Genomic DNA, 15,648 nt, shown 5'->3' on the forward strand with positions numbered 1-15,648 from the left:
AAAACACAACACAACAAGTAAATGGAATAAATGGATCCTAATATCCAATTAGCTTAAGTTCTGTTTAGCTACAAATGAATGAAGAACTCTTTGTGGTTACTGTCTTACTACATACTTCATTAGAAATAAGTAGAGAGACAAGCAGACTAGTTTATTTAACTCTGGTCAGTGTGGGGAGGGCAGTGACTAAATAATATTTAGCATATAGTAAGTCCTTCTAGTAAATGCTTGTGAATAAAAATTTAAATAGAAATGAACTCCAACACTTTTTTAAAGGTCTAGGTACATTATATACTCTTACCTAAAGTGTTTAGATAAACACACGCATCAGATATTAGCTGGTTTGCATATTTCATTGTATAGACCTACCAGGCCATTATTTCATGATATAAAGAAATTAAGAAAAAGTTTTGTGGAACATATTTGAATGACCAATTTTTAATTCATGATGTAGATATTTCATCTGTTTATTCATTAAATCTTCATTTTTAACAATAAACAATTTGCAAAGTTTCTGTATTTTTATATCTTTTAGTTATAAACTAATTCTTTTTTTTTTTTTTTTTTGAAACAGAGTCTCGCTGTCACCGAGGCTGGAATGCAGTGGCGCGATCTCGGCTCACTGCAAGCTCCGTCCCCCAGGGTTCACGCCATTCTCCTGCCTCAGCTTCCCGCGCAGCTGGGACTATAGGCGCCCGCCACCTCGCCCGGCTAATTTTTTTTTTTGTATTTTTAGTAGAGACGAGGTTTCACCGTGTCAGCCAGGATGGTCTCGATCTCCTGACCTCGTGATCCGCCCACCTCGGCCTCCCAAAGTGCTGGGATTACAGGGGTGAGCCACCGCGGCCAGCCTAGTTATAAACTAATTCTAAAAGCATGAACTAAATTTTTCAACATTAACTGCTTTACACACTCTATGTAGGAAAAATTCAGACAGAGTTCTTCTGATGTCTGAATAATAAGATATTGATTTATTTTTTTGGAGACTTTTATTCTAAATATTAATTACAAAAATGTGTAAAAATTTTGTTTACTGAATATATGTCTAAGAGATTCCAGATTAAACATCTAGACAAAATGACAATTAGCCAGGAATTTTAAAATAGCAATAAAAATGTTTTGTAAACCAATACAGCAAAGCTTCTTGACATCAAATGATAAAATAACTTAAAACTTTGAAATTAATTTTCAAAATAAGTAGTAAACTTACAGTTTGTTGCCATATGAAATTGAGAAGAAAGTGCCTGAGTAACTGAATTCCAAAATGTGTAGAAAATTTCAGGTTGTCCATCCTGTGAACAACAAACAAAAATTTTAAAAAAATAAAAAAAAAATACATTTATTTTAAGAAATCATAATGGGTAACATGTAACCTTGAAAATTTATTTAAAATTTAAATAAAAATTTTAGACATCTAACCATCAAACAATAGAATTATTAATTAAATGGAAATATAAAGATGATTCAAATTATGTCTCATGTTTAAGTAGTCAGTCATTATTCTTCTCTGCCATGTAATAGCTAGTGTAACCTTGGGCATGTTGCTTAGCCATTCAGGGCCTTTGTTCTTCATATGAAAAATGGTGATAACACTGCAAGATAATTATGAGGATTAAACAAATTAATAAAAGTCTTGGGACAATGTCTGAAATACAATAAACTCTCAATGAATGTTAGCTATTATTATTACAATTATTACTGTCATCATCATTTTTTTAAATACAGAGGGCAATTTGTGTGACTATAACAAAATGATAGACAAAAGCATGCTTACATTAAGGATAACTAACAAGAAATAATTCACTATTACAAAAGAGAATGGCTGAAACATAGATATAGTTTTAAAAAAACTCACAGGAATTACTACTACTCAGTTTAGCACGATACTTTCAACTTTGAATATATGTTTTAAAAAGTAAGCACTATAAAGAAAAGACAAATATTAATTAAAGTATCATTTGTTAAAGAAAGACAAAGAACTTTAACACTGTTAAAACAGAATCACACTCTTAGAAATTTTGCCAAATACTTTAAGATACATCCAACATGTGTGGTATACAATATAACACTGCCAATATTCTACTATTTTTGCAGCCAGAAATGCCAACTTCATATGGTTCAAAGTAATATTTTAAGACTGGGCACAGTGGCTCACAACTGTAATCTCAGTACTTTGGGAGGCCAAGGCGGGTGGATCACCTGAGGTCAGGAGTTTGAGACCAGCCTTGCCAACATGGTGAAACCCCGTCTCTACTAAAAATACAAAAATTAGCCAGGTGTGGTGGCGCAGGCCTGTAATCCCAGCTACTTGGGAGACTGCGGCAGGAGAATCACTTAAACCCAGGAGGCCGAGGTTGCAGTGAGCCAAGATTGCGCCACTGCATTTCAGCCTGGGCAACAGACCAAAACTTGGTCTCAAGAAACAAACAAACAAACAAACAGAAAAACTAAGTAAGAGTAAAAATAAAATAAAATATCTCTAATGTTAAAATATTGCTACAGTCCCAAAAATTAAATTATAATTTTGGACAAGTGAATAAAATGACCAATGAAAAATACTGACTTGTAACTTTTATACCTGTGTACACTTTCATTTTCATTATTAATTGTTCCTTTTTAAAATAAGTCTAATGGTTGTAAATTTACTCAAGAACTGTTTATCATAAACAAGGCAAATCAAATCATTGTTGATTTCTTATGCAACGATCAGAAAATACATTCAGATTCCTAAGATTTTATGTATTATGTCTTGTGTATCTTAGTTTAAAGTAGATGCTTTTTATCATGTTAAGGAAGTATAATATACCACATTAACAGAATGAAGGACTAAAACCACATGGTTGTCTCAATTAATGCAGAAAAAGCATTCAACAAAATTTAACACCATCTGATGATAAAAACACTCAACAAACTAGGACTGGAAGGAAATTATATCAACATAATAAAGGCCACATAAGAAAAATCTGCAGCTAACATCCTACTCCATGGTGCAAAACAGAAAGCTTTCCCTCTAAGATCAGGAACAAGGCCAGGATGCCCACTCTTACCACTTCTATACAATATAGTACTAGGAGTACTGCCAGAAGGACCAAGCAAGAAAAAGAAATAAAAAGCATCCAAATTGGAATGGAAGAAGTAAAATTATATCTGTTTCTAGATGATATGATCTTGTATGTAGATAATCCTAGACTCCTCAAAAACGCCTGTTAAAATAATAACTGAATTCAGCCAAGTTGTAGCCTACAAAATCAACACATAAAAATTAGTGTGTTTCTACAAACTAACAATGAAGTATCCAGAAAAAAATGAAGAAAACTACCCTATTTTTATAACAGTATCCAAAAGAATACTTAAGAATAAACTTATTCAAGAAGGTAAAAAACTTGTATACTGAAAACTACACAATATGGTTGAAAGAAATTAAAGAAGACACAAGTAAATGGAAAGCATCCTGTGTTATGGATTGGAAGACGTAATATTGTTAAAATGTCCATACTCCCCAAATGATCTGCAGATTCTCAAAATCTCAATGGCATTTTTGCAGAAATAAAAAAATACTAAAATTTATATAGAATCTCCAGGGATCCCAAATATCTTTCTTGAGGGAAAAAACAAACAAACAAAGCTAGAGGCTTCAGACTTCCTGACTTCAAGACATATTACAGAGCCAGGTGCACTGGAACACACCTGTAGTCTCAGCTACTCGGAGGATGAGGTGGGAGAACTGCTTGAGCCTAGGTGTTTGCAGCCAGCCTGGGCAACAAAGGGAGATCCTATCTCTAAAAACCAAAATAAAACCCATCCAAATGGAAAAAAACATATTACCAAGCTTTGGTAATCAAAACAGTATGGTACCAGCATAAAGACAGACATATGGACCAATGGAATAGAGAGACAAAAAAAAAAACGATCAAGTATACAGTCATACAATCTTGAACAAGGGTGCCAAGGCTACACAATAGGAAAAGGATAGTCTCTTCAATAAATGCTGCTGGGAAAACTGGATATATGCATGCAAAAGAATAAAGTTGAACCTTTACCTCATACCAAATATAAAAACTAACTCAAAATGGATTAAGGACCTAAACCTAAGACCTGAAATTATAACTCCTAGAAAAAAAACATAGGAGAAAAGCTGTATGACACTGGATTTGGCAATAATTCTTGTATAGGATACCATGAACACAGGCAACAAAAGCAGAAATAGACAAACTGGACTATAACTAACTTGAAATTTTCTGTGCAGCAAAGGAAACAATAGAGTAAAAAGGCAACCTACAGAATGGGGGAAAACATTTGCTAACCATGTATCTAATAAGGAGTTAATATTCAGAATATATAAATGGCTCTGACAATTCAACAATTAAAAAAACAAATACCAGGATTAAAAAACAGGCAAAGGACTTGAGTAGACACTTCTCCAAAGCAAATAAATAAATGGCTGGTCAACAAGCACATGAAAAGATGCTCAATATCACTAATCTTCATGGAAATGCAAATCAAAACCATAATGAGATGTCATCTCACATCCATTAGGATGGCTACTATAAAAAACCGGTAAATAATAAGTGTCGGTGAGGATGTGGAGAAACTGGAAACTTTGTGCACTGTTGGTAGAAATGTAAAATAGTGTAGCCACTATGGAAAACATTAGGGAGGTTGCTCAAAATTACCATATGATCCAGCAATTACATTTCTGGGTATATAAGTAAAAGAGCTGAAAGCAGGATCTTGAAGATTTATTTGAATACTCATGTTCACTGCAGCACTATTCATAAGAGCCAAGAGATGGTAACAACCCAAATGTCTATCAAAGAATTAATGGATAAAGAAAATGTAGTATATTCAGTCATGCATTTCTGAATGATAGGAATGTGCCTGAGAAATGCCTCATTAGGCAATTCTGTCATTGTGCAAAAAATCACAGAATGTACTTAACACAAACCTAGATGGGATAGCCTACTACACAAATAGGTTTTATGTGATAGCCTATCACTCCTGGGCTACAAACTTGTACATGTTATTGTAATGAATACCATAGGTAATTGTAACACAATAGTACATTTGTGTATCCAAACATCAAAAAGACACAGCAAATATACAGTACTACAGTCTTATGAGGCCACAGTTGTATGTGCAGCCTGTCATTGACTGAAATGCCATTATGTGGTGCATGACTGTACTTACAATAGAACAATATTCAGTCTTAAAAAAGAAAGAAATCCTATTATATGCTACAACATGAATGAACCTTGAAAATGTTACAGTAAGTGAAACAAGCCAGTCACAAAAAGATAAATGCTGCAAGATTCTACTTATATGAAGTAGCTAAAATAGTCAAAACTCTTAGAAGCAGAAAGAATAATGGTAATTGTCAAGAGATGGGGGAAAGGGAAAATGAATTAGTTACTTCCCTTATTTAAAAAAGTTATTCTAATACATATTTTAGTACAATTATCATAGCCTGAGATTCTTTCCCCCATAAAGCTCTTAAGAAATTTCACTAGTTAAAACAATAGTAAAAATATTTTTAAGGAAACTTTTTGAAAACAGAAAACAATTTATTTTATTTTTACTATTATGTTTTTATTATTATTTTTTTAAGATGGAATCTCGCTCTGTCGCCCAGGCTGGAGTGCAGTGGTGTGATCTTGGCTCATTGCAACCTCCGCTTCCCTGGCTCAAGTGATTCTCCTGCCTCAGCCTCCTGAGTACCTGGGACTACAGGCATACGCCACCACTGAAATGCCAGCTTTTTCTAGGTCTGAGCCTGCAGGCCTTTGGACTGCGACTACATCATTGGCTTTCCAGCTTGACAACTACAGATCTACAGATCTACATACAGACTTGTCTCCATAATCCCATTGGCCAATTCCTTATTTTCTATATACAAATATATAACATTTCCTGTTGCTTTTGTTTCTCTGAAGAACCCTGATACCCTAATACAATTGTTGAATAAGTCAGTCAGTCAATCCCAAGGACTTGTCTAAATTAAGAGCTAGAGGCAGCTACTAAAGAGATGTACTAAGAAGGACACATAGCTGTTGGAACAAGAAAGGATGTGAAAAGTCCTTGGGAGAGATAAAGAGAGAGAAAGTAGAGTCAGAGGGAATGGGAAAGTATGGAAGATAATAATAAAAAAGTGGATTTCGGGGTAAGATAGTATGTTAAAGCAATGATTTTCTATATCTGTATACCCATCTATTTATACAGATATGTATATGCTGTGTATGTATGATGTATCCCTATATATACACATATATAATAGTATATGTACATATACTATACTATATAATAGTATATCTCCTACCAAAATATAAAAAAATAGAATGTTAATTTTAATTATCAAAGGATAGTCAGAAATGTTATTGCCATGTGCAGTGGCTCATACCTGTAATTCCAACACTCTGGGAGGCCAAGGCAGGAAGATCGCTTGAGGCCAGGAGTTCAAGACCAGCCTGGGCAACAGCGAGACCCCCATTTCTACACAAAAATTTTAAAAATTCGCTGACTGTGGGAGCGTGTGCCTGTGGTCTCAGCTACTTGGGAGGCTGAGGCAGGAGACTGCTTTAGCTCAGGAGTTCAAGGCTGCAGTGAGCCAGGATCGCACCACTGCACTCCAGCCTGGATGACAGAATAAGACCCTTTCTTTAAGAAAACAAAAACAAAATTTTATTGTCAAAACTACATCACATAAATATAATTTCCTGCATAAAGAAAATATGAAGCTATATAAAAATCATTGTGCTTGTTTCAAGTCAAGTCAGCCTGTTGCATATCTGCTTCTAAACATTTTGAAACAAAATTAATTGAACTACATTTTGAATAATTCAAGTAGATTTGAACTGGAAGGATATTTGACAATGATCTATTTATAACTGACTCCCAGCATGTCTTACATTAAGTTAAATGGAATCATGTTATCAGATCAATTCATGGAAACATTTGTAATTTAAAATATCTTTCTGGCCTTGTTTCTTGGTTATAAATACAAACAGTGTAATTCTAACTTTAAGAAACAATGAAATTTGGACTTTTGGCTGAGACCAACGTAAGCTGATAATAAAACCAAACAGACACATATTATTACACATAAATAGAACAAAAGTAAAATACACAAAAATGTCAGAGCTTTTTAAAGATAAATCTATTATTTAGAATTATGGCTTGGTCTTTGCTTTAGTCACTGATTTCAACATAATTAAATGTATACAGAGAAACTTAGAATAATTAATACTTAAACAAAACAGCTTTCAAAGCATATATTCTTTAGTTTTTCTCTTTATAACACCAAATTGACCATGGATTTCCTGGCTCAAATATATTTGACAGCTTCTTGCTGCACATAGAACAAGGTCCAAACGTTCATGCTAACCTTATTGTTATTGTGCTGGCTACAGTGAAAAGAGTATGGGCTTTGAAGTCAAATAACCTTGACTCAAATTCAAGGTCTACCACTTGTGCTATGACTTTGGAAAGGTGACTTCATCTTTCTGAGCTTTTGATTTCCTCATGTAAATAGGAGGAATAATATTTTCATGGGATTTATTTTGTTATGAAGAATCAGGATCTCTTGAGCTAGATCTTTTTTTTTTTTTTTTGAGATGGAGTCTCACCCTGTTGCCCAGGCTGGAGTGCAGTAGTGCGATCTCGGCTCACTGCAACCTCTGCCTTCTGGGTTCAAGCGATTCTCCTGTCTAGGCCTCCGGAGTAGTTGGGACTACAGGTGTGTGCCACCGCACCCAGCTAACAGTACACAGAGATGTGAAAAAGTGTTTTCTATCCTCGAATAAAAAGTGAGCATTCAGGAAAGAGAGAGGACATAAGAATGGAAAGTAAGACAACGATCAGATCAAGGTATGTCTACATTCATCATAGATATAATAGTGAACTGCTTGAGAGTTTTAGTAAGATAATACCATGATCAAGCTGTGCTATAAGAAAATCATTCTGGGCTTGGCACGGTGGCTCACGCCTGTAATCCCAGCACTGTGGGAGGCTGAGATCATGAGGTCAGGAGATCGGGACCATCCTGGCTACCACTATGAAACAGTCTCTACTAAAAATACAAAAAAATTAGCCAGGCGTGGTGGCGGGTGCCTATAGTCCCAGCTACTCGGGAGGCTGAGGCAGGAGAATGGTGTGAACCCGGGAGGTGGAGCTTGCAGTGAGCCAAGATCACGCCACTGCACTCCAGACTGGACAACAGAGCAAGACTCCATCTCAAAAAAAAAAAAAAAAAAAAAAGAAAATCACTCTGATAATTATGTGGAAGACGAATAGTGTGTGCGGTGGTATCAAGTCTGCAGGCAAAAAGATCAGTTACAAATTTACTGAAAAAATCTAGGCAAAAGGGACCTTTCTATGGCCATAGTAGTAGAGTAAGAGTGGGCAGCAGGAAAACTGATACAACTTGATGGGCCAGAAGATGTATTTATTAATAACTAGGACTAAATATATTTATGAAGAACTAGGAGGATGAAGATTATGCAACCAAAATAGAATTTAAGAAGGAGCAGCAGGTGGGCAAAGAGAGATGTGCTCTTTTAGACTTATGCTTCTGGAACCTGTGGGGCATCCAAGTGGAGATGACCCTGCTTGCCTCATTTTTTTTCCTGTTTTTTTTTTTTTTTTTTTGAGATGGAGTCCCACTCTGTTACCCAGGCTGGAGTACAGTGGCACGATCTCGGCTCACTGCAGCCTCCGCCTCCAGGGTTCAAATGATAAACGATTCCCGTGCCTCAGCCTCCTGAGTAGCTGGGATTACAGGCGCCTGCTACCACGCCCAGATAAGTTTTGTATTTTTAGTAGAGATGGGGTTTCGCCATGTTGGCCAGGATGGTCTTGAACTCCTGACCTCACGTGATCTGCCCGCCTTGGCCTCTGAAAGTGCTAGGATTACAGGCATGAGCCACCACGCTTGGCCACTGACTGCTTTTCAGCAAGATCTATGCTAAAAAAATAGATTTAAGTGTTATCAGCATTTAGAGGTGGTAGAAACTATTAGCCTGTGCGAGCTTTTCCATATATTGCATGTGGCATGGGAAGAAAATAATGTTGAGGGTGGGCCACAGGGAATAAATCAATTAAAAGTTGGTGGAAGAAATGATTCAGAGTGGAGAGAGAGAGGAGTGAGTGGAGATGATTATAAAATAAATATTGAGCATAAGTTAATAATCACTGAAACTGGATGGCAGGTACATAGGGATTCACTGTCCTATACTTGGGTTCTATAGTTTGGTATATGTTTGAAATTTTACAAATATTTTAAAAGGAAGGGGATGAAGAGGAGGAGGAATCAATAAAGGAATTCTGAAGAGTGAGAATACCTGAGGGAGGAGAGATTTAAGAAGAAGTGGTCAATCACCTCAGATGAGTGAAGTAAACATGGTCTGAGAAGTGGGCAGAAGGATTTGGCAGCTGGGTCACTAAGGTGCACAGACCAACAAGGTTTCACTAGAGTAAAACCTTGACATCAAGGGTGTGGCGCAAAAGAGAAGCAGGGAAGTAGACATACCAGGTAGCTTACTGAAACCCAAGTGTGAAGGAAAAAAGTGTTTAGAAGAAAATAAAGAAAATAAAGGTTTTTGTTGTTTTAAAAAAATATTTAGATGGTAAAACATTGAAAAGAAGGAAGGAGGAAAGAAGTTGATACTGGAGAAAACCAAGATGGGATGATGTGGAATCAAAAAACAAAAGTTGAAAACTAAGCCTGAAAAAGAAGCAGATATCTTTGAGGCAGAAGGGGGAGGTGAAGATAAGCAATACAATTTTTTTTGGTCCTTGATAAATTTTTTCTAAGTCAGTGTGCTTACTGAGAGGAGGTCAGAGAGAAGCAGAGGGAGCTAAATTAAGATCAAAGGAAGGAGAGTGTGAAAGACTTAGCAAAAGGTCTGTGCCAGAGATCTCTGTGGATAAATCATGTTGTGAATAAGGAAGCCTGCTGATTTCATCAAAGAAACCAAGTATGTATTAATTTTAAATTAGTTCTTAATCATTTTCTGGATTCAAAGCAGAGGGACCCTGGCAAAACAAATAAAATACGGCAAAGAAAAATTTCTTTGTTGAAAAATAGCCTTCGGGGGAAACATTTTGCTGTCTCATTACAGAGAAGAAAGCTATGGAAATTAAATAGGAATTTCAAGATGAACACCACAGAGCAAAGTAAGAAACCCTATACATGTACAACCCTATACACACACTACAGAGCTAAATAAGAAACCCAAAGAATTTCCATTAAAATCAAAATATTAGCTTTTACATGTATATTGTTCAGAGAGAAAAAATATTTATAATGCAATCAACTTTTTGTTTTATAAAATAAGAGCTTAGATTAATGAGGCAGTCAAAGATAGTGAAAAGTAGTTAGATTTTAAATACATTTTGAAGGTAGAACAGATAGCATTTATTAAAATATATACAGATAAACACAAAGACTTTTTACAAAATAATAACAGGTGTTGTCTGGATGAAAGGATTAAATATGATGCTTCCAATATTCTTTTAAATTTTTTGGAGGAGCAATAGAGATAATCTAAATGTTAATGCTAACTAGAACAGTAAATTCTGGATGTAAAAATTTCAGTACTAACATACATAGAGTAAAAAGTAAAAGTTCCTCTTAAACTCAAATGCCTAATGCCTAATCTCATACTCTTACCTAGAGATCACTGTTAAATAATGGTGTTAAAGGGTTTAAAACCCCTTTCATATAGTTTACTGCAGTGTGTCTCAACCTTTTTTTTTTTTTTACTATCACTCTCCAAAAATAAAAATTAAACAATTAACTATACTTATACCTATATAATATAGTACATATATTTTGCTTATATTTAATATATAATTATATACTATAATTAGATTTGATTAATAAGGTTTAGTTTCTCCCTAATAAGAGAAACTAAGAAAGAAAAATGAGAACTATTTTCTCTCTCTTGGGGTCAATATTGCGCCCACTTAAGAATGCACGGTTTACTAGTATTTTGAAAATTCCTGCAATCTCAGTACTAGGTATATATCCAAAGGAAAGGAAATCAGTATGTCAAAGAGGTATCTTCATTCTCATGTTTACTGCAGCACTAGTCAAGATATGGAATCAACCTAAGTATCTACAGAGAAATGGATTAAGAAAATGTGGTATATCCACACTATAGAATACTATTCAGCCATAAAAAGAACGAAATCCTGTCATTCAAGGGAACATGAATGAGGGTGGAGGACATTATGTTAAGTAAGATAAGCCAGGAACAGAAAGATAAATGCTGCATGTTTCCACTCATAAGCCGAAGCTAAAGAAGTTGATCTTACAGAAGTATTCCAAGCTTGAAGATTATAAAAAAAACTTCCAAAATTTAGGAAAGCTATGAATATCCAGTTACAGGAAGGTTGAAAAAAATCAAACAGATTAGAATCAAATAAAACTACCCCAAGGCATATGATAATTAAAATCTCAAAGGCCAAGGACAAAGAGAAGATCCTAAAAGCAGCAAAAGAAACTAATACTATATAAAGGAGCACTACAATTGCTCTGGCAACAGACTTCTCAATGGTAACCACACAGGCCAGGAGAGAGTGGGATAACATTTTCAAAGTAAAAAAAAAAAAAAAAAAAAGCTATCCAAAATACTGTATCCAACAAAGCTATGCTTCAAAAAGGAAGAAGACAGAAGTTGAAAGGATTCACCACCATCAGACCTGTCTTACAAGAGATACTAAATGGAGTTCTTAAAATTCTGAAAGAAAAAAAAAAACAGTAATATGCAAATAAACAAAAAACATCTGAAGGTATAAAACCCACCAGTAAAATTAAGTACTCAAACAAAACCAGAATACTCTAATACTGTAACTGTGCTGTGTGATCCACTCATAACTCTAGCATGACACATCTATGAAAAACAATAATAGCTATAGCAATCTGTTAGATATATCATATTGATATTTAAAGATTGACATGTTTTATATTTATAGGCAACACAAAAATATGTAAACTGATTCACAGGTGTTTCTCAGTAAAAAAAGTAAATTGAGCAAACAAAAAGTCAGAATATAGGAGAATGGAGTTAAAATGTAAAGTTTTTAAAGTTTTTTCTTTCTTTGTATCTTTTGTCATCTAAGTTGTCATCTCTTTAAAATAACTTATGTTCAAGACCAGCCTGGCCAACATGGTGAAACCCTGTCTCTACTAAAAATACAAAAAATAGCCAGGTGCAGTGGTGTGCACCTGTAATCTCAGCTACTCAGGAGGAGGAGGCAGGAAAATAGCTTGAACCCGGGAGGTGGAGGTTGCGGTGAGCTGACATTGCACCACTGCACTCCAGCCTGGGCTACAGAGCAAGACTTCAAGCGAAAAAGTAATAAAATAAAGTAAAATAAAACAAAACAACTTATGTTTTTTGTAAGCCTCATAATAATGATTCAAAAGTCTCTAAAACATTTACTAAAAATAAAAAGCAACAAATTAAAACATACTATCAGACAAAAATTACTTAAGCACTAACAAAACACAGTAAGAAAGGGAAAAAGGAAGAGAGGAATTACAAAACAACCAGAAACAAACAACAAAATGGCAGTAGTGAGTTCTTATTAGTAATAACAGTGAATGTAAATGGATTCAATTGCACAATTATAATAAAAGACACAGAGTAGCTGAATGGATCAAGAAACAAGACTCAACTATACACTGCATGCAAGAAACCTACTTCACCTACAAAGACACACATGAACTGAATGTAAAAGGATGCAAAAAGATATTCTATGCAACTGGAAACCAAAAAGAGCAGGAAAAACTATACTTATATCAGATAAAAGAGACTACAAGCTAAAGACTATAAAAAGGACAAAGATCACTACATAATGAGAAAGGGGTCAATTTGGCAAGAAGATTTATAACAATTATAAATATGTATGCACCCAATATTGAAACATCCAAGTATATAAAGGAAACATTAACATATCTAAAAGGAGAGATAGATGGCAACACAGTAATAGTAGAGAACTTCAACACCCCACTCTCAGTAATGGCCAGATCATCCAAAAGAAAGAAAGAAAATATATCAAAAAGATATCTGTACTCCCCTGTTTAATGAAGCACTATTCACAACAGCCAAAGTATGAAATCAACCTAATTGTCCATCAAGGGACAAATAAATAAAATGTGGCATATATACCCAGTAGAATATTATTCAGTCATAAAAAAGAGTGAAATCCTTTCATTTGCAGCAACATGGCTGAAACTGTATGAAAAGTGAAATACACCAAGCATACAAACACAAATATTGCATATTCTTACACTATGTGTGAGCTAGAAATGTGGATCTCATGAAGACAGTGAGTAGACTGGTGGTTACCAGATGTTGGAAAAAATCGAGGGGAGAGAGACACAAAGAGGGGCTGATTGATGACTACAAACATACAGTTAGATAGAAGAAATAAGACCCAGAGTTCGATAGATCAGCAGGGTGATGACAGTTAACAATAATCTATTGCACATTTCAAAATGGCTGGAAGAAAATAATTCAAATTCATAAATAAAATATATACTTAAGGCGATGGATATCCCAATTACCTTGATTTGATCTTTACACATTATATGAATGTAACAAATTATCATATATACCTGAAAATATGTACATCTATTACAAAATAAAAAATTTTACATCAATTTATGAGTTCACAACATTCCTCAATGTCACTGACAGGGTTTTTGAATTGTAATTTTAAACAAAATGATGTATAGCAGGTTCTCAAATAACCCAGCCTACCGCTACTACCACAGCAGTCACTCACTTGCATATGCCACCTGTGGGCCTGGGGAATGACCCAAGCAGCTCATTGCAGCCACAGCCAAAACCACTGCAGACCACCTGGGAGCCAGAGGGCCAAATATCCAGAACATAGAAAGAACTCAGTCAATTCAACAGTAAGAAACAAATAATCCCATTAAAAAGTGGGCAAAGGACAGGAATAGACATTTCTCAAGAGAAGACATACAAACGGACAACAGGTACATTAAAAAATTGTCAACATCACTAATCATCAGGGAAATGCAAATCAAAACCATAACAAGATATGACCTTACCCCAGTTAGAAGGACTACTATTAAAAAAAAAACAAAAAACAACAGATACTGGTGAGGATGCAGAGAAAAGGGAACACTTATGAATTGTTGGCGGAAAGGTAAATTAATATAGTCACTATGGAAAACAATACAGAGATTTCTCAAAAAACTAAAAAGAGAACTACCATATACTTCAGCAATCTCATTACTGGGTATTTATCTAAAGAAAAGGATATAGTGTATCAAAGGGGCTTATGTTTATTGTAGCACTATTCGCAAAAGCAAAGATATGAAATCAACCTAAGCGTCCATTGAAGGATGAACGGATAAAGAAAACATGACATATATACACAATGGGATATTACTTGGCCACAAAAAGAGAATGAAATCTGGACATCTGCAGCAATGCTGATGGAACTGCAAGTCACTAAGTGAAACAGGCCAAGCACAGAAAGACAAAAGATTGCACATTTTTACTCATATATGGGAGCTTAAATTTTTGATCTCATGGAGGGAGTGAGTAGAAGGATAGATATCAAAGAGGCTGGGAAGGGGTGTGTGTTTTAGGTGGGGGAGAAAGTGGGGGTTGGTAAATGGGTAAAAACATACAGTTAGAAGAAATAAGTTCTAATGTTCAATAGCAGAGTAAGGTGGCTATAGTTAACAACAATGTATTTTTTATTACAAAATAGCTTGAAGACAGGACTTGAGATGTTCCCACATGGAAATAGGTACCTGAGGAGATGAATACCCTAAACACCCTAACTTGATCATTATATTCTCTGCATGAAAGAAAATATCATAAGTACCCCATGAATATGTACAGAAATTACGTATATATTTTTAAAAACAGGATCAAAACAAGTATCTTCAGAATTGACATGTATTCCACTTCAGCATTAAAGCTGCATAATGTTACTATGATGCACTGAACAATGGGCTGCCATCAACAAAAACCCACGTTTTTGTCCACAACTACATTTTTCTTCAATAAAAGGAAATCAATTTTTGTGCTGAAGAAATCTCAATGGCATTTTTAGTAGAAATAAGAAAAAAAATCCTAAAATTCATATGAAGTCTCAAGGACCTCAAATATCTTTTTTGAGAAGGGAAAACAAAACTAGTGGTCTCATACATTCTGACTTCAAAATATATTACAAAGCTTCCATAATCAAAACAGTGTGGTACCAGTATGAAACAAGACATATAGACCAATGGCATAGAACAGATAGCCCAGAAATAAACCCTCAAGCATACGGCCATATGATCTTTGACAAGTACACCAAGGCTATAAAATGGGGAAAGAATAGCCTCTTCAATAAATGCTACTGGGAAAACTAGATATACATACACATGCAAAGGAAAGAAGCTGAATTCTTACCTTATACCATACATAAAAGTTAATTTAAAAGATTAGACTTATTATAAGACCTAAAGCCATAGCTCCCAGACCAAAATAAGGAAAAGCTCCATGACACTGGATTTGGCAATTACTTATATATGATACCAAAAGCAAAAATAAATTACACTGCATCAAACTTGAAGATTTCTATGCAGTAGAGGAAACAATAGAGAGTAAAAGCAACCTA

General features: G+C 34.9%; 1 protein-coding gene across 8 annotated transcripts in view; it reads right to left on the bottom strand.

Annotated features, from left to right (window-relative positions):
- COG5 (component of oligomeric golgi complex 5) overlaps nucleotides 1-15,648 on the bottom strand; it is a 373,684-nt gene that overhangs the window by 127,240 nt on the left and 230,796 nt on the right. For 7 of the 8 annotated variants that reach the window (XM_055283617.1, XM_055283612.1, XM_055283613.1 and 4 more), the window contains one exon: nucleotides 1,211-1,292. The exons of the other annotated variant lie outside the window; for it this stretch is intronic. In XM_055283617.1, the coding sequence (XP_055139592.1) occupies nucleotides 1,211-1,292 (82 nt within the window). The remainder of the gene's footprint in view (nucleotides 1-1,210; nucleotides 1,293-15,648) is intronic. 8 annotated transcript variants of the gene reach the window in all.

This window comes from Symphalangus syndactylus, chromosome 6 (genome assembly GCF_028878055.3).
Source record: "Symphalangus syndactylus isolate Jambi chromosome 6, NHGRI_mSymSyn1-v2.1_pri, whole genome shotgun sequence".
NCBI classification, from domain to species: domain Eukaryota; kingdom Metazoa; phylum Chordata; class Mammalia; order Primates; family Hylobatidae; genus Symphalangus; species Symphalangus syndactylus.